At 51.6% G+C, this 19372-nt stretch overlaps 2 protein-coding genes across 4 annotated transcripts in view; both read right to left on the bottom strand.

The window, feature by feature from the left end:
• Positions 1 to 5260: 5260 nt before the first annotated feature.
• LOC119868535 (heat shock transcription factor, X-linked-like) lies at positions 5261 to 6854 on the bottom strand. Its single transcript, XM_038588510.1, has 2 exons — positions 6720 to 6854; positions 5261 to 6343 (listed from the first exon to the last, which is right to left on the bottom strand). Exons 1-2 carry the CDS (start codon positions 6750 to 6752, stop codon positions 5846 to 5848), a joined length of 531 nt encoding a protein of 176 aa, XP_038444438.1. The 5' UTR covers positions 6753 to 6854; the 3' UTR covers positions 5261 to 5845.
• Positions 6855 to 7011: 157 nt separating this feature from the next.
• TMEM185A (transmembrane protein 185A) overlaps positions 7012 to 19372 on the bottom strand; it is a 35784-nt gene continuing 23423 nt past the window's right edge. For all 3 annotated transcript variants that reach the window (XM_038588508.1, XM_038588509.1, XM_038588507.1), the window contains exons 3-7: positions 18184 to 18391; positions 13789 to 13872; positions 10462 to 10638; positions 9805 to 9928; positions 7012 to 8681 (exon numbers count right to left, since the gene is read on the bottom strand). In XM_038588508.1, coding sequence (XP_038444436.1) covers positions 8437 to 8681; positions 9805 to 9928; positions 10462 to 10638; positions 13789 to 13872; positions 18184 to 18391 — 838 coding nt within the window. In that variant the 3' untranslated portion in view covers positions 7012 to 8436. The remainder of the gene's footprint in view (positions 8682 to 9804; positions 9929 to 10461; positions 10639 to 13788; positions 13873 to 18183; positions 18392 to 19372) is intronic.

The raw sequence follows: 19372 nt of genomic DNA, 5'->3' as shown, positions 1-19372 counted from the left end.
AGAGAACAAACATTTGTTCACCTCAATCTTCTCTGTATTTCCTTTGTCTTTGTAAGGCGTTTACGTGCAGGGAGTCTCCCACCCAGTGTGGGGCTGCAATGTCAGAGCTGTGCGCTCCCCCGACGGAGCCAGCCGGGCACCCTGTTGTCTCTCTGTTCTGTTTCACCTCTGTGTATTCTGTTCTCTCTCACTGCCTTCCCTGTGCCTGCGTAGGGTTCACTTTGCTCTCTGGCCAGCTTCCCGGTGTTGAGGGGTAGGTGTGTGGGGTTTGTGTTTGTGTTGTTGGGCCTTTATAGCTGGAGAATTCTCGGGGCTGCTTTGGCCTCATCCCGTAAGCTTTGACACGCCTGCCAGGGTTTTTGTTCATTTCAAAGCATTTGCCAGTTTCCTGTTGACTCCTGCGGTGTCCACTGATCATTGTTAGGGACCGAATAGCCATGCCTCCCAGATTCACATGTTGCCACCATACGCCCGCACCTCCGAGTGTGTGTGTTGCTGGACTTTGGGCCTTCCACGTGCTGACTGGGTTCATAGGGAGTCAGTCAACATGAGCTCTGATGCCATATGGCTGGTGTCCTCGGGAAGAGTAGGTGGGGACGTGGGGAAGGCGACAGCACCTGGGGCATGCATGCACACATGCGGGAGGACCGTGTGCAGAGGTGGCAAGAGCGTGGCCACCTGCGGGAGGAACAGAGAGATCGCAAGCTTGCTGGCACTGTACCCTTCGACTCCCGGGATTCAGATCTGGGAGAGAACCCATGACTTTTGTCCTGGCAGCCGGGACACACACACTGGAGCATGTGGGAGTAGGCTGCTTGACTTCCAGCTCTTTGAAAACTTAGAGGAGGGCTCCCAGGGTCGAGAACCGTGCTCCTTCCACCTTGGCCAGGGAACATCCGCTGTGTGACGTTGGGGACAGATGGGCACAGTTGTTTTCCAGCCCTGGGGTCTCCTGGCGCCAGGCGAGGCTTGGGTTTCCCTCCTGATCTCTGGGCCACTCGGGCTCTGCTGTGTGGGAAGCCAGCCTTGTCCCCACAGTCCCTCATGTTCTCACAGGTCTGGAGGCTCCAAGTCTAAGAACCAGGCGTTGGACATCCGGTTTTTGGGGTGGGCAAGGCTCTCATCCCGGCTCGGAGAAGGCCATATCATGTTGCTGGGTCTCTCCCGGTGCCTCGCCTCTGTGTGCAGGTGGGGCGGGGAGGCAGATGTCCACGTGTCCTCTGCTTCTCCTGGGGATGCTAGCGCTGCAGGATTAGGGCTGATGACCCGCATGGCCTCGGTCAACCTCCCCTCTTCCAAGGGGCCTTCTCAGTACATCCAGTGGTGCCAGGGCGTAGGGCTGCACCAGAACAATTTGGAAGAGGACTAAGCTGGGTCCCTCACACAGGGTGGAGATGCCTCCTGGTTCTATTGGATTCTATTGGGAGCTTCTGTCCTTCCCGACTTTGGTCTGTGCGAGTACATTTTGGGGCTCTGCTAGGTTTCCCGGGAGGGCTCCAACCCCACTAGCTGTGGGACTGTGACCAGCAGGAGTGGGCAATGACACCAGGACAGACCCGGGGCTAGTCTGGCTCATCTGGTGGACGTACCATCCTTGGTACCTGAGCTCAACCCTAGCTCCACCCCCGCTGGGCTTGGACCCTGCTGTCGTGTCAAAACCGGGAAAGTCACCTAGTCCCGCCCAGGGCCGGAGGCCTAAAAGTGGGCTCCGGCCTCCCTGTGCCCGTCCACAGGGGGTCCTGGGAGGCCAGGGCTGCCTCTGGCCTAGACTTGGGTCGAACCCTGGTCGGACCCTCCTGATGGAGGTCCGGGGCTCCCACTTCCCTCGCTGTGCCTCTGTGCATCCCGGGTGGCGGAGGTCACAGAGGAGCCTGGGGCTCCTGAAGAGCAGCTTGGCCTTTTTGGCAGGACCACCCTGGGGAGGAGGAGGCTCCTTTGCCCGGAGGCTTGGGGAGCACAGTGGACACGGCCCTTCCAGGGACCTGACAGTGAGGTCCATCCCAGCAACATGGCTGCCCGATCATTTCTGAGGACCTGTGTTGGGCCGAAGGTGGTTGCCCGGGGTACATCCCTGCACCTGTCACCACGCCACTGACCTCCTTGAGCCGGAGGTATGGACAAGACGCTGGTGGGGCCTCTCTGACACTTACCTGCTGGTGCACACTTCCCCGCAGAGGCCTTCCTCCTGAAGGTTCTCTCCAAACCCCGCCGCTGTCCCCCCCACCCCAGCGAGAGCCCAGTGCCCGAGCCCGGCGCCCGAGCCTCAGCCGGTGTCCATCCCCACAGGCCAAGCCCCTTTAGTGCCCCAGCCTGCTGGGGCTGTGGTCGACTTCTGCCGTTGATGTAGCTGAAGCGCCGGGAACGGACCAGGTGAGGAACCTCAGCACCTGGCCTCGGACTTCTCTGGGGCCCGCAGCCACCATCGGCGGTTGGGGCCGTGAGCTTGGCCACCAGGCCACAGAATGCAAGCTGCCCCCTAGCTGGAGACATGCCACTCTGCCCGAGCGTCATCCACATGGTGGCCTCACACCCCTGAAGGCCCAGCAGGCCACCGGCTCACGGGAAGGCCAACCACCTTTCTGGAGGACCAAGAATAGGAGACCTGTGGGTCTGCGGCTCCCAGGGGCCCAGTGCTGAGGCCCAGTGGGGCGGGCAAATCCATGCTAATCGGGAAGTTTGGAGGAGGAGGCACTAGTAGGCAGACTGGAGAACTAGGGACAGGGTGGGCAGGGGCAGCTGGCTCTGCCGTGTAGCTCCGGCCAGGGTCCCCTGGCATCACCCCCTTCCCTCGCAGCCGGGTAGGGGGACGATTTGAGGCAAAGCAACACCAACCAAGCTCTGTGCGGACGCTTGGGAGGGTTCTGGAGAAAACTCCTTGCACCTCCCCACCCGTGGGCTTTATCTGAATCTCCAGCCCCAGGTGTCTGGCTTTTGAGAGTGGCCTGGATCGGGAAGTGGTTTTCCTTTCAGGGAAGGATGTGTAAGAATAATTCTTCCCCTGCCAGAGTGTAGAGATGAGGCCCAAAATCAGATTCTGGGCCCCACTCCACCGACCTCTGTCCTCTGTGGGGAGGGAGCCTCTCGGGGGCAGCGCAGGCTCCTTCCCCATCTTGTGTCATAACCCACTCGTGGGATGGGGCGCTGAGGGCTGTCCCTAGCAGTGGGTTGTGACGGCCGCCATGAGGCTTGAGAGGGGAAGATCCACAGAGCTCCTGCTCCTAAGCTCACTGCCACGCCATCCTGGCCTAGAGGATTTTCTGTCTTTGCTCCCTTGCACAACCCCAACTTGGGCCCCACGTTCCGCAGGATGCCAGCTGCACTAGCTGTGTGCGAATGACGGATCTCGTGCTTTCTAACTCTTTTGGTGTAATAGAGATATTGTGCTTCTGTGTCTTGTGTATGTTGATCAAAGGCCCTCGATCCTGCGCTGGGCTCTCAGGGACACGGACAACCCCAGGGATAAGTCGGCAGCAGCTCCAGGTCTGCAGGGCAGGAATGCTTTGTGCTTTCTCAGCAGGGAGAACGAGTATGTGGAGTGCGTAGCCTACACAATGACCTCGTTTTTGCCAATTAGAGCTGGCTTTTCTGCCGTAGTGTTGTCTTGAACCCCTCGACCTGCAGTGTTCCACAGGAGTCACGAGGTCTTAAGTCAGTTGCGCCATGACGTGACCTCCCCCCACTGGAGGATGGGAAATTGGTCTGAACAGGAAGAGCTGGAACAGGAGGCAGGGTTAGGAGAGGCCCCACCAGCAGACAGGTGCCGGAGGAGGCCGGGATGAGTTGAGGGTTGTCCAGACGTGTAACCCGGGATTCCCGATCCAGGCCCAGGGCACGGGCCTCACTTTACATACCAGACCCATGCTTTGCTGGGTTGGGCCGGGCTGACCTCGCACAACAGGGAGTGTGTATGTGCATGTGTGTGCCCATGTGTGCATGCGGGTGCATGCACGCATGTTTTAAACATGAGTTGGTGAGGATAGGTTACGGATAGTAACCCTGGGCCCAGGTCGAGCTGCCCGGGAATGGGGGTAGGAAGCAAAGGCTGATTGTCTTAACTTTAGCAATTTTGGGCTTTTCCTGGCTTCCAGAGAGACCATAAGACACAGCTCCTTTGCGGTGCCCAGAGCCAGAGTCCTGTCCTGCTGCAGCAGTGATTAGGGTCATGGTAGCGAAAGGATAAAAAAGGAGGTTTTCCTCACCGTGCGGCCAGACCGCCACAAACCTACTTCACTTGTGTTCAAACGGGGTACATACCCTGGAACGCATTGTGGGGTGCATGTCTGCCCCTGGGTCCCTATCTCCTCTGTTGCAGCCCCCTCTCGTGACCCCATTTGTCTGGGTTTTGTAGGACTTCATGCATGGCTTTCCCTTTTTGGGCCAGGTCTTGGGTCCTTAAATCTTGGTTCTTCCTTACCCCTCTTCTATCCACCCTGCCAAGAAAAGCCCCACACTCTGAAGAAGCAAAGAACACTTCCTCCCTCCTTCCCCATCTCCTGTGTGGAGACCATTGCTGGGTGTGACTCATACTAATACACTTGTATTTGCATGGAGTGAACCTGCTTTAGTCTCCGGTCTGACGGTAGAGGGAAGCAGAAGCAATGAAGGGAGACTTGCATGTACACAGGAGCTGTGGAAGACCCAGAAAGGGGAGCTGAAGGTCACACAGGAAATTTTACGCAGGTGCTAGAAGCTTCTGTCAACGTGGCCGCAAGGCCCTTTAACAGGCGACAGGCGCATGTACCTCCCTTTGGACTGCCACAAACCAAAGCTTTGTGTGAAATCTCCAATTTCTTGGGGTGGTCGGAGGGGGTGCATCTGGAAAGCTGTAGCTGCCTGCTCCCTTCCCCTCAGCTCTGAACTGCAGGACCCTGGGCCCTACGGGGCTAGACCCCTTCCAGCTCTGGGGAGAGTTTATTTGCTGGGTGATGTTGCTAGGCGGGCACTTCTTTTCCACTTGCTAGTGTCTTGTAACACACATGCTGACTCTTTTCCCTCCTCTCTTCACCCCGGGAAAATACAATAAAAACCTATTGCTACTGGAAAAAAAAAAAAGCCTCAGAAACTTAGCAAGGAACAGAGGAATAGGACACCTGGGAGGCTCAGTGGTTGGGTGCCTGCATTTGGCTTGGGGCGTGATCTCGGGGTCCTGGGATCTAGTCCAACTTCAGGCTCCCTGCAGGTAGCCTGCTTCTCCCTCTGCCTGTGTCTCTGCCTCCTCTCTTTCAGTGTATCTCAAGAATAAATAAATAAAATCGTTAAAAAATTTAAAAGTAAATGTATGATTATAAATGTTTTGAGAGAGGGATTCCCAGGTCCAGTTGCTGGGGCAAAAGTCAAGTGTAGGTGCTACCGTTTGGGTACCAGCGAGCACCCCTGCACTGCAACGCTTGAGGGTTCTGGGGGACGCTGTCCCCACCCGCATCTTGGTGCTGGGGACCGGGGGGCACCTGTGAGCCCTCCGCTCCAGGGAGACCTGACATCCTGGTGTGGGGAACGCGAAGGCCCTGTGGGACCCAGGCCCCCACTCGACAGGGAAATGGGCCTGCTGCGCAGGAGCACAAGGCCCTGGTTAGCCCTGGGCCCTGATGCCCGGTGTTTGGGCCCGCCCAGCGCCTCCACACACCTCTGTTGGAGCAGAGGCGGGACCTCTGGCACCTAAGTGAGCATGCAGGGCCCCACACATGACAGCGGTGGACTGTGATCCATCCTCACCCAGGGCAGCAGTCAGAGCTCTGGTCGCCTGGCTGCTTGGCAAGAAACGTGCCAGAGGCCAGGAGCACCTGGCTTCAGCAGACAACGGCCCGGTCACCGTCCAGTTTATTGCCCTGCCCGAGGTCCGAGCCCTCTAGCTGCGGTAGGGAGAGCTGTAGGGGCAGTCTGGGCGCCCAGCCATAGGTGGCAGGTATCCCAGGAAACAGTGGCACACCGGGCAGTAGGGGAACGGGCCCAGGGAAGGAGGTATGGGGGGCATGGGGGCGACGGGCCCTGCAGCCACAATGGGCAAACACGAGTGGCACAAAGGTAGCAGCTCGGCCACGGGGAGCACCAGGGGCAGAGGGCGCCTGGCTGCCGCCCCGAGGATGGCGGGAGGGGCGGACTCGCTCCTGACCTGGGTGGTTGGAAGGTCTTGCTCTGGGCCACCTGCAGGCTCCCGCTGCTGCTCCCCCTGGTGCTCTCTGGGGGCCAGGAGCTCCTCTGGTGGCCTGCTGGCGGGCTCCGCCTCTGCTGGGCTTCCTAACTCTTCCGCCTTGTCCTCATCTTGCCTTTGGGCTGCCTTCTCGCCCACTCTCCTCTTCTTCAGCAGGTGGGGGCAGTCCTTCCTGAAGAGAGGGCTGCTGTAGAACTGTAATTGAGGTTCCAAATGGAAAGGGGGACAGAAACTCCAGGTCATGGCAGGGCCTGGGGCACCGGCAAGATGGCTCTGAGCCCCTCTGGGCTCTCAGCCAAGTGTCCCAGGGCCTCCCTCTCCGGGGGTTGCAGCCCCAAAGGAAAGCTGTGCACCTGCTGTCGCCTAGGCCTCATTCGCTGACTTGAAAGCCCCAGCGCCTTTGGCGAGGACAAGAGCCACCTGACCTGGGATTGCAGACAAGCCCACAGGGGAGTGGGGTTGGGGCTTCCTGAAGGAGCATTAGGGGACACTCAACTGCCCCCCAGCGAGCTAGCCAGTAATCACATGGCATTTTATGGCAATGTAAGCGGTTCTCAGCCTCTAGTCTCACCAGGCGATGCCTCGGGGCCACCAAAGTGCCCATTTCAGGGTAGACTGTCTCAAGCCTTGAGAATCCTCTCGGAAGGCTCCTCAGCTGTAACAAGGTGGCTCCATGGTCCCCAGCCAGAGGTCGAGTCTCCAGGGTGTCCGTCTTTCCCTCTACACTCTGTCCGTTCAGGCTGTACCTGAGGACTCATCAGAGATGTTTGGCCACCCCGGGCCACCCGAGGCCATGTGCACGCTGGCTGGGAGTTCCTGTGTCCTGGACCACATCTAAAGTAAGATGCACACGGTAGCATGGAAAAGGAGGAATCGGTTTATTGAACAGCTGCAGGGAGCAAAACTAGTGGACTGCGCCACCTTTGTCACACACCAGGGAGGGAAGGCTTTGCCACTCCAGATGCTCCCCCTCTCCCCCGGAGATGGCAGTCTGTCGGGACCCAGGCCCTGGGGTACCCAGGGTGCTGGGCATCAGTGGGGCCAGGCTGAGACACGTCAGCAGCTCCCTGCATTAAACCCTCCCCTCCTCTCCTGGGTGAGATGGTCGGTGCCCCTTTCCCTCCTGTAACAAACGGCTGCTTGTTCTCAGGCAGGAGGCTCTCCGCCTGGAGGATCTGAGTCCCTCTTTGCTCATTCAGGGCTCTCCTAGCAGCTCTCGGAAGGACTGTGTTCTTAGTTAAAAGCCTGGGGCATCCGGAAGGCTTTTTGTTTGGGGTAGACAAAAGGCCTCAGACCTTTGCAATTCCACAATCCAGTGGCTCTTCCCAGTCTCCGCAAGTCCAGCACTCTAGTTGCAGGTCATGCTGGATAGTTTTCTGACAAATGAGTATTCCCAGTACGCAGGAAAAGCATAAACCATTTCTTGCTTATTGTGGCTGTTCTGGCAGTAGCAGCTACTGTGTATGTGGAGGATTTCAGGGGGGAAATGATGATGTCCCATTAAGGGGTGACACCCCCTTTGTAGGACAGGTGTGCCAGCAGCTTTCTACTTCTGCAACAGAACACGTATATCTCCAATACAAGCTCGTAAAAAAATACTTTAACAGAATATACTGTACAGAACTAGGATTTAACACGGTATATTACAATGCTAAAATATTTGTATAAATACTATACAGGCTCGGAATCACTCCATTAGAAAGGGCTCACCAATGAGGCCATTAAAAACTGCTGTCAGCCTCACTGGAAGAGCAACTACTTCCACAGCAGGAACACAAACAGTAATAATGACAGTGGGTACTGGAGCTCGATGCCCTCAAGGAATATTTAGGTTCCTACTGACTATTCTGCAACAGCAGACGCTAAGCTACGTACTGAGGCCAGCCTGGTTTAAAAAAACCTTTTCAAAGAACACTTTTGATGGGAATTTTAGCACTTTGAAAACCAATTCCTCCTGTGGCCTGATCAGCCACCCCTAAGAGATCCAAGTTGGCTCCTGAGGCACCTGCCCAGAGGGGGTTGCTTTCTCCATGTCCCTCGTGCTCCCTCCATCACACCCACGGCTGCCGACACACACCCCACCCCAGCCCGGCTGCATGTGCCAGTCACCTGCCATTTGTGTGTCCCATCATGGCGAGTCACTGGTAGGCATTGAGTGCAAACAAGACATGAGATGGAAGTCCCCAGAGCCCCAGCTCCAGTTCTGGGTGGGGTAAACAAAGACGCAGAGGAGGGTAGAAGAGAGTGTGTGCCCCAGTCCACTGGCGTTCTGCCCGCGGGAGTGGTATCTAATCTGGCATTTCAATATTTAATTTGGGAGGTGGGAGGACATATTTCCCAGGGCTCTGGGTGATAACCACCCTGGTCTTCTTACGGAACATCGGGGCAATCTTAGGAGGTTCTGGAACGGGTGTTTCTTCTGTTTCCTCATTATCTTCATGGTGGAGGTCATAGGAGATGTTCCCATATTCTCTCAAAAACGGGAAGAGTTCAAGCAGAAACTGACAGAAATCCTTGCGAATCCCAAACCACCCTGAAAAACAAGGATGCACTTGCTTACCACACTGGCCTCCATGGGATCTGCTGTGGCTGTGCTACCCTGAACAGGAAGTTTTACTTGGACCACGTAACCCTTTCTCCCGATGCCTTAGAAATGACAACTAAGCAAGGCCTGGATACCCATGAAGGGCAAGAAGATGGGCCTGTGGCTCGCAGCTCTCTAAGCGGGGCTCCCGGGCTGGCCCACTGCGACCCCATTAGAGATCAGAAAGTGGGGGAGGTGGGGTGGTCCACTGACACAGGCCTCCCGGGTGCTCTGATGGGGGTCCCAGCAGTCAGGACTGCTCTAGCGAGCCTCAGACACATTCCCGAGGCATTGGAACTACGTCAGCATCCTCTCGCCTTCCCTATCTGGGATATGCTCACATGCGACAGAGAATGTCACCGGAAAAAGGGACTTGTCAGCATCTGGCAGGCACTGGTCCAGGCCAGCCGGCAACCCGAGCTCACAGGGCCCTCTCACAGCTGCTCCTCCAAGGCTTTGTTTGTGCTACCTATACCACAGGACCATCCACTCAGTGCTGGCTCTCCCAGTGCACCCCCCACCATCCCCTGGCTTCCAGAATGGCATGCTCTGGGGCTACCTGCAAAGGAGCTTATGGTCTAGTGAGGAAAGGACTCTTGTCAAAGATCACTTCAAAACTGAGTGTCCCATCACACAGGTGGAGAGAAGGGAGAGCAAGCAGGGCCCCACTGACAAGACACAGTGATGTCGGGAATGTCCCTTGGGAGAGCAGGGCGAGGCACAGAACCTGAGTGGACTCCCAGGGTTTGGAGGGTGATGTGGATTTTTATCTAGTCCTCAGGAGCCCCTGGAAAGCAGGTAACTTCATCCTCATGTTGCAGCAGAGGGGACAGGGCTGAGAGGCCTACCTCAAATGGCACAGTGTGCCATAGGAAGGGCATGGTGCAGGTCAGAGAAAGCAAGGTTGACAGCGCACTCTTCCCTCAGAATATTCCAGGCCTTCCTCAGGCCTACATTTCCTCTGTGACCTCCCTAACTGGGACTCTCAGGCTCATTGTTCATAGAATGGGGCCACATGCACACATGCACAGAGACACACAGGTCGAGGGCTTCCGAAGTGCTGAGTACATACAGTGGTTTCCTCCCTTCTGTCCAAAGGTGGTTGCCATCAGAGTGATCAAGGAGAGCCAAAGAGGGACAAATATTGGGATACAAGAGAATGCGTTGTGGCCATCCAGTTTGTGAACCAACAGGATCTAAGGAAAGAGAAACAGGTGAGGTCCTATTGATAAAGCATCTGAGGACGGACAATGTCTAAGGCCAGTCCAGCCCTCCCTTGTCAGGTCTCACAAGGGGTAAGGTCAGCTCCACAGAAGACTACAGATACGCTCTATCTTGTGGGGTAGCATGACACCTACTTTCATGTCCTTCTTCAGGACCAAGCAGAATCTGTATACTTGGGAGGCTTCCAACAGCAGGACTGTTATGGGAAGCTCCTTCTGGTGATCGTTCTGAGGAGTCAACGGTGCCCATTCTATAATTCTGCACAGAATGCTAACGAAAAATAACCAATTCTCTTTCTAGATATAGACAAATCCACACGTACTGATGCATCACGGCCACAAGGACTCACTTCTCACTGCCAGTCCCCCAAAAGAAAGGATGCTCTAATTTTGGCATCATGCCCTCCATCCCCACCCCCATCTACCGTGCTTTCTAGGTATACAGAGTGCTGTCACAGGACAGGGAGGGACCCAAGGCCTGAGAAGTTCTGCTGTCGAAAGCTTACCTCAAAAGTAAGGAGAGGCACGACGATCGTCATCCAGCTCAGTGCCATTGTTATGTGTGTCCTTCGCTGTTCTGCAATCACATCCATGGAACGCAGGAACAGGACAGACCACACAATGTAATAGAGGACCACCAGGCACAGAAAGGACATGAGAATCCAGAGAGGGACACACACGACCTGAGGGAAGGAGGAGAGAGAAAAATCTTTATAGTTTGTGCCCAGTACCTGAAGGGAGGCATAGCCAACCCCCTGCCGGACATCTGCAGTTAAGACAGTGCAAACATGAGTGAGGATGGCCGCCAAGCATCCCAGGACTGTGGGGACACTGGCTCAGGGCCACCGCCTGCTCCAGGACATGCTCTGCCATGGGCCACACTTGGGGAGAAGAGCTTGGTGGTTGCCCTTCTAAGATATGCTCTCACTCAGCCTGCACCTGGCTCTGCTGCAAGGGAAGCAGAGCAGTCTGCCACCCTCAGCACACCCTCTCCACAGCTGTTTGCCCATCCTGCTGGAGGCACCATGGTGGTAGACTGTGGGGCCCATGCCCCTGGGAACTTCAGCTGCCCTCCGCTCACAGGTGCAGTGACGCTGAGAGTGCTCTGCCGCCCAGTCCCTGCCCCCTCGCCAAGGCGGGTCCCATGTCTGCTGCTGTTGCACCAGAAACACCTTGCTTCACCTCCACATGAGCCCACGGGAGAAGCCCAAGGGGCCTCACCAGGCTCCCTGGTTAGATCATTCTCCCTCCTGCGCTGCTCCTTGGATCTGTCATCCCTGTCTTATGTTATCACACGGTCAATTGCTTTCTTTTGGTGTACAGTCCTATGACTTTTCACACATACGTGTGTAGAGCTGTGTAACCCCAGGCAGGACACAGGACAGCTTCTCCACCCCACAGGACTCCCTCATGCTGCCCCCTCACTGTGTCCTACCCTCACCCCACCCCCAACCCCTGGCAACCACTGATCCACTCCCTATCACTACACTTGTGTTTGTTCAAGAGCACGATGTACATAGCATCACACAGCATGTCACCTTCTGAGACTGCCTTCTCTCAATCCACAGAACGTCTGTGAGGTTCCTCCACGTTGTTACATATAACGACAGCCTGTTTCTTTTTATTGCCAAGTGGCATTCCATAGAATGGGGGCACCCACTGCCTGTTTGTCCAGCCACCCGTGGAAGGAAATGTGGGTGCTTTCCCGCTTTTGGCTGTCACAAATAAAGCTGCTACAAACACTAACACATGGGTTTTTGTATGGCTGTACATTTTCATTTTCTAGGGGAAATACCCCGGATCAGCATTGCCAAATCACATTCACTCCAGTCTGTGTCAGAGTGCCTCTACAATTCGGCAATCCCAGCAGCGAGGTGCCAGCATCCCTGCCCTCCACACCCTCACCTGCACTCCACGCTGTTTAGCTTTGCCATTCTGATGACTGTACTGTGGACCTCATCCTGGTTTTTATTTGCCTTTCCCTACTGGGTAAGGATATTCTGTTTGTGCGCTTACTTGCCACATGTATATCCTCTTTGTGAATTATCTCTTCAGGTCTCTTGCCAATCTTAAAATGAGGTTTTTTTGTTTGTTTGTTTGTTTTTTAGTTTTGAGAGTTTAGATGTTTTGGATACAAGTCCTCAGCTGGATATGTGCCTTGCGAATATTTTTTTCTTACTCTGTGGCCTGTCTTTTCATTCATTTCATTTCCATTCTGACCTTCTCTTATGGACCTTACTGTTAGTGTCACTTTTAGGGACTCCTCATCGAACCCCAGGCCCCAAAGGTTTTCTCCTATGTTTTCTTCAGACACTTTTTTGGTTTTCCATTTTGTTTTTACACCTAGGACTTGAATTGCTGTGTGGTTTTTAATCCTCTCTAGTAGCTTGGAGTTCCTGATGGTAGATTTTGCTATAAAATCTATGGAGAGTCTCCTTCCTATGCCCCTTCTCACTTAGCCACACTCACATGGGGGCCTCCTTCAGGTGGAATGCTAGGGAGCGAAGTGGCCTCCCATGGTCTCTCTTGGTCACTGCAAGAAGCATGCACTCAGACTGTTCCATCTGCTGGGACCTGCCCAGAACTGGGGCTGGAAAAAAATCTCTTCACTCACCTACAGAAAACATTCATAATTCTTTTTTTTTTTTTATATTCATAATTCTTAATCTTTTTTTTTTCTGATTGCACCTTACACTAAAAGTTTGTCTGATATTTGTTTCCTCCACATCACAACAGAAAATCCTGAACCCAATTACCATGCTCCAGATATACCACTCTAAGGATGTAGGACAGGTACCTGAACTTTTTAATCATAATTGTTTTATCAAAGACTTTGGGCAGAGGTGAAGAGTCTTGCCTTTATTCATTATGGAGATGACTATGTTCCCTTATTTTCTTCCCTGTCACCAAATGAATATTTTTTTTGGTATACTTGTTACTTTTTAAAAAGGTAAACCATGTTCATAACAGAAAATGTCTTATATGCAAAAGTACACATCAAGCAACACTGATATGACCTCATCTCCCAGAGGCACATCTTCCACCTCAGTTCTCACCTGCTTTCTAGGCATTCATAGTTGGAAGTCTAAGTCCTACTGGATTCTCTAATTTGTAGCTTACATGTATATATGATTACATATGTTTGTATCTAGACTGATCCATCCTCCTATCCACCTGCCCTTCTCTCCATCTATGCAGTCAGTTTTAACCAAACACCCAAAAACTGAAGGAACAGGTTCCAAGCATGACTTGGACCTTGCCCCGGGCAGGAATGTAAAGTGGCACAACTTTTTTGACAAGCAAGTTGACAGTATAGTTTGTATTTAAAACCTCAAAAAGTTCCCACCCTCTGGCCCAGTAATATGCTCTCTGGAGTCTTTCCTAAGAAAACAATGAAAAAAATTAGGCAAAGACTTTTAGGCACAAAAATATATGTTATATCGTGATTTATAATCACACTGGTATCAACTTCAGTGTTTGGAAGGAAGGGATGGTTTGGTAAATGCGTTTGAAGAATACTACATCAATTAAACTTTAAAAATTATGTTTACAAAGACCTTTTATTGCCATGGGAAAATGCTTCAGATGCATTAGGATAAGAGAGCAGCACACAAAACCGTGTGCATAGCACAGGCTCAGCTACCTTCACAAAGCAATAACCTCCAGCACAGGAAACCCCAAACACTAGCCATACTCTCTCCCAGTGGGTTACGGGTGATTATCATTCTATTACCTAAGCTCGTCTGTCTTTTCCAAGTTTTCTACAATGAACACAAATTACTTTTATAATTAAAAAAAGAAAAGTTTATTTAAGGATTTAAAAAGTTACATACAAGCCAGGGCCAGTGGATGATCTTGTCCAGTCTTAAGGCAATGAATATAAACTGCAGGATGTTGACAGAACACAGTATTTCTAACTAAAAATGAAGAGAAGAATCAGTTAAACAAAGTAAAAGTTGCATTCAATACTGCAATTATTTGGTTAACACACTAAAAGGCAATGCAAATTATAATATGGTAAAAGCTTTATTAAGTTATACTGGGACCTCTTGATCTTCAGCATCAAAGGAGTGAAGCAATGCAGCAGCAAAGAGAAACCTGTCCCCCACCCCAAGTCTCCTGCCTCGTGCCCTCTGCTTACTGGCTGCCCTGCCCTTTATGTGCTCTCTACCAAACAATCATCTTGTTTCCAGGTTCGTTGAATAGAGGCAATCTGTGGCAGGCACTCCAAGCATCCTTCCTGCCCCCACCCACAAATCTCTATTCCATACCTGTACTTCCTTCTCATACCCAGGGCTCAGCTCTGCATCCCACCCCTTCCTTTCTGGCTCCTTGAGGAGCCTGTCACATCCGGACATCAATTCTTTACCTCATCTTTAATCCTGCCCTTTCAACTGATCCCTCCCGGAAGCACAGAAACAAATTCAGCTCAGTCCCTTTAAACACAAAAGAACCCCAAGACCAAATGAGCCCATCCCTCCCTCAAGCTTGTATCCCTCCCAGTGCTAGCACTTGGCTTTGTGAGACATCATGGGTGCTCAGGCCCTCATGGCCTCCCTTGCCATTCTGAGCTCTCAGCACTGTGGCCCAGCCTCCAGCCCTGATCACTGGCAACTGCTTCATCAAGGTTCCCAATGCCAGATCATCCTATGGGGCACATGTGTGGCATCTCTATGAACCCTGCACGGTTTCGCCCTCCTCCTGATGCTCTAGGTAGCTCTTTTTCAGTACCCTCCTCTCCTTGAACCCTGATGCCCCCCAGAACCTTCAACCCAGTCTTCTGTCTCTGTGAGAGACACAGCCACAAATCTGTGTGCGTTCACTCGCTCAGCCTGCTGTCCATGGCCCTGACTGGCGTGACTGCCTGCTGGCTGTTGCTACCAGCTGCCCCTGATACAGCCTTCTTGCTGCATCCCAGGCCCAGCTCTCGTAGAGATGCCGCAGTCAGAGCCAGCCTCAGACTGAGTCCATTAACTGCTCACACCTTTACCCTGTCCCACTCCCTTCCAGAGAGTCCCACTCCCTTCCAGAGCCTCCCACCTTGCTGTAAGGCACCATGGCAGCCCAATCACCTGAGCCACACCACCAGCAAGCACCCTGTATTCCTCTTCCCACCCCTGAAAGCTGTTACCATGTCCTGTCTTCTCTACCACCCCAACAGCTACTGCCTTGTCAGGCCTCTCTCCTCACCAGTGCCCCCAAATGCCTCCAAAGCCTCCCACCCCCCCACTAGCCTCCCAGTCTGGAAGGCTCTCTGTTCCTGCCACTGCCTGCAAAATGAAAATCACAGGAAGCTGACTGATCTGGCCTAGAGTTTTCCCAAAGTGGTCAGTTCACAGGGCATTCAGTGAGGGAGCCATTCTTTCCTAGGCCTCTGGGCTGAAAGAAATCCTTAACAAGTTCCATTGGATTAAGTAATTAAATCTAAACTTCACATTTATATCATTGGTAGCCGTCTAAAAAAATAATAAAAGTCATATAAATCAAAAGGAAAAATTATTTTTATTTCATTCCTAAATAACCACAACTGATTCCTAAGAGGATACATGTGGCCTGCTGGTACTGTACCATTTCTTAAGGCACTGCCATCCTCATTAGCTGTTCTCCAGACAAATTCTTTTTTTTTAATTTTTTTAATTTTTTATTTTTTTTTATTATTTTTTTTCCAGATAAATTCTTACATAGTAAGTACTACCCTCCCCTCACAGTAACTACCAACAACTCCGCTTCTTCTACAATATCATCAAAACTAATGTAGGGTAACCTAATAATAAAACTGTAAACGACTTGGAGGTAGTAGTTCATATCATATCCCCACAGCAGGTTGGTATCACGTTGCTTCCCCCTCAAAAATGGCCAATATCCCATGGTGCCCTGAGAGCTCACTATGGAGGCCTGGGGCAACTCGGCGCATGCTCTGAGGACTGAGGAGCTGGCCTCCCTTCAGCCCAGTTCCTCTCTACATCCTTCCTCTCCCCCAGCTCCCACCACTCTCTCCTTTCCACTTCATGCTCCAGGCAATTTTTTAAACTGTGTGGTAAAATACATACAATGGAAAACTTACTGTCTTAGCTATCTGTAGCTATATAGCTCAGCGTCACTAAGTACCTTCATACTGTTATGCGATTGTCATCAACATCCATCTCTAGAAGTCTCTGTGTCTTGCCAAACTGTGCTCCAGTCATCTTGGGGTCACAAGAGCTCACTGTGCGTGACACTTTCTCCTGCCTCTACATCTTTGTAGAGTCTCTCTGTCTGGGAAATATCAACCCCTTCCATACCTGCATAGGGTGCGCCCTGGCAAAGCCCATTGTTCCTTCATGTCTCTGTGCAAGCCTATCCCGTCACCCCTGAGTAAATGTGGCACTCTTCTCCCCGGACACAAGCACCAGAAGGGAGCTCAACTCCTGACATAGTGTTTCTTCTTCCAGGTCAGAATGCCGAGGGGGATTATATGAATGACTCACTTTTTGTAACTCTGCATTGGGAAAATATGGTTTCATGCCCAATGCGGTCCTAACCCTTGTATATGCTTTTACTTTCTGAAAAACCAAGTTCCAAATTTGAACATGTACCTTAAACTGCTTCCTCAGTTCCTATCCAACTATATTTGGATGCTTTTCCTCAGTGCTTTTCGACCTGAGTGACACTGCCCCTGCCCCGAAGGCTAGGAACTGAGCAGGGGTGCCCCTGGGTCTCATACACACTTGTGGCAAGAGCCTCTCCACCGACATTTAGTGGAAAGAGGGCAGACAGAGGTATCCTGCCATGCATTAGACAGTCCCATTCAACAAAACATTTCCTCTCCAAAAGGCCAACAGCACGTGTCCCTCTCCTACCAAGAAACGTTGAGCCAAACAGAGAATATCTGGGACACCTGGGTAGCTCAGTGGTTGAGCGTCTGCCTTTGGCTCAGGGCATGATCCTGGAGTCCCAGGATCGAGTCCCACATAGGGTTTCCTGTGGGAAGCCTGCTTCTCCCTCTGCCTATATCTCTGCCTCTCTCTCTGTGTGTCACTCACGAATGAATGAATAAAAAATAACTTTAGAAAAACAAATAGAAAATATCTGGAATGTGTGATCCCAATGATTTTGTTTAATGTTAAGTTTTTGCAAATCATTTTTGCAGCTTGGCTTTGCTTCTTCTGCTCAGGTAACAGAGAAAACATGCAAAGCAACATGGGCATAAAGGAGAACAGTAAGGATGACTGGGTGAAAATGGTGCCTTTAGCCAGCACAGGGAGTAGAGATTCAGGTGAAGTTGGAAAAGGAGTCTGGAGCTCACGTGGAAATGTGAGTTCAGCAGTGGGAATGCTGGAGGCGACAGCGCATAAGTGGCAGTGGAGACAGGAAGTGTAAGCAAGACCATCCCCAAGGAAGTATGCACAGTGAGGACAGAAAACAGCCAAGCTTAGGCTCCTTAGTGGTGAGAATGGAGCCAAAGCAGAGGCGGCCAGTGTAGTGAAAGGCCCATGAGTGGCAGAAGCTGCTGCGTGGCTGGTGGCCAGAAAAAAAGAGCTGAAAGGGCTCACTGGCTGTGGTCGGTTTCGGGGAGTATGAGGCTGCGCAGGGAGCTTGGGGTCAGAAAGGCTCTGTTGTAGGAAGCCTTTCTGTGAATGGAAAGAAAGGCACAGGAGCCAAACAGATGACAGAGAAGCTTTTGCTGCTGTCGTTCAGTTTTCTCTTTCAGATGAGAGAGCCCACAGTTAGCAGACAGAGCGTGGATGAGCTTGGGAGCAAATGCTCAGAGGCAGCAGAAGGGGAGAGGGGGCTTCCTGGACAGGAAGAAATTCTGTCACAAGACAGCAGCAGAAACTCAGGCTGCATCTTCTACCTGCTGGTCTGCCCAAATTTCAGACCTGTCAGCCCCCTCCAAGTCCACAAGCCAGCTCCTTAACCTGAATCATTCTCTCCCCCTTTCCCTCTCTTCCTTCCTCCTTCCCTTCTCCCTTTCCCCACCTCTCCTACTGGTCCTCTCAGGAGAAGCCTAACTAACACAGCTGGCTAGGGAAAGCTGCAAAGGTGGATGAAGCCTGAGGGGCTGGGTGAAAAGCCCGAGTTCTGAAAGAAACTCTTTGAGAAAGAGAAACACAATTATTTTCACCATTTTTAGTTTCCTTATATACCACAATCTAGAGGTAAATCTTTCTGACAAAGGGCAAGACATCTACATTAGCTGACCAAAAGATTTTACTTTTTATAACATCCTTAAATAGATGAAATCTCACCTCCAGCGACCTGTCATGTCGAAAGCCCCAGACGCAAGCTGCAACGGACACGGGGGACACAAAGAACAGCGGCATGAAGACCAGCAGCCAGAAGTGGCTTCCTCTCTCGATCCGGTCACAGACCAGGACCTCAAACAGCAAGAGCAGCAAGTGGATGCCCACTGCAATTAACATGGCCTTAAACTCCACACATGTTTCTCCTTCTGCTCTAAAAAGGGACGGTAGAAGAAGAAGAAGAAAAATGCTCAGTTCAGAATCTCCAAAACAGGTAGGCTGTCTGGGCAGACACCAACATAGTATCGTTCGATACTATGAACGATAACTATAAAGCCAGAGTTATTACTTCCCTGATGGGAAACATCGATGCTTTTGTTCATGACTTTAAATTTGACTACTCCCAAGATCATTCAAGCTGATTGCTTCCACTACTAAAAATGGACAAATATCTCTTAAATCTCATGATCCTCATCTCTCAATAAATTAAAAACCATGCAGATCACATTTCACGCAATACTATAAAAATTACTAGCTGTATGAATGTGTGGGTTATAGTTCAAGAAAATACAGTAACTACTGTAAAGTACTATTCAAAAATGCCAATAAAACTATGAACGTCTTTTTTATATTTTCCTTTCTAGTCCATTAGGATGAATTAACACCTGCAGATGAAAGAGAAAGAAGAGCAGTTAAAACTGCTTCTAAGCAGAATCGGTTTAATTAGCTGTTTAAGTATCAGGCAGGAACTTATCAGATTAACAATTGAAAAATAATTAGGCTGCTAATCAGGATAATGCTTAAAGATGCATTTGGAGGGATCCCTGGGTGGTGCAGTGGTTTGGCGCCTGCCTTTGGCCCAGGGCGCGATCCTGGAGACCCAGGATCGAATCCCACATCGGGCTCCCAGTGCATGGAGCCTGCTTCTCCCTCTCTCTGTGTGTGACTATAAAAAAAAAAAAAAGATGCATTTGGAAAGCCCACAGTATTTCATTCAAAATACAAATAAACATTTATGAAGTATGTACTTGGTGATAAATACACCCGAGCTTAGGACACAGAAAATGAAGCCAGTGGTCACTTGTACAGGACCCAGCAACATTCCACTGGATAATGTTAACACTGGAATGACCATTCCTGCACACTCACTATGTTCAACTACACACATACAATTCCTTTCCTCAATCAAAAATCT

Source organism: Canis lupus, chromosome X, assembly GCF_011100685.1.
Source record: "Canis lupus familiaris isolate Mischka breed German Shepherd chromosome X, alternate assembly UU_Cfam_GSD_1.0, whole genome shotgun sequence".
Classification (NCBI taxonomy): Eukaryota; Metazoa; Chordata; class Mammalia; order Carnivora; family Canidae; genus Canis; species Canis lupus.
This window is presented reverse-complemented; position numbering and strand designations above follow the sequence as displayed.

What these genes read in the sequence shown, in the direction of transcription:
- LOC119868535 (XM_038588510.1), bottom strand. Translation starts at nt 6,752, where the DNA reads ATGGGCACTTTGGTGGCCCCGAGGCATCGCCTG. An exon ending in TGGCCCCGAGGCATCGCCTG is followed by an intron (nt 6,344 to 6,719) that starts GTGAGACTAGAG and finishes CCTCAATTACAG; the next exon opens with TTCTACAGCAGCCCTCTCTT.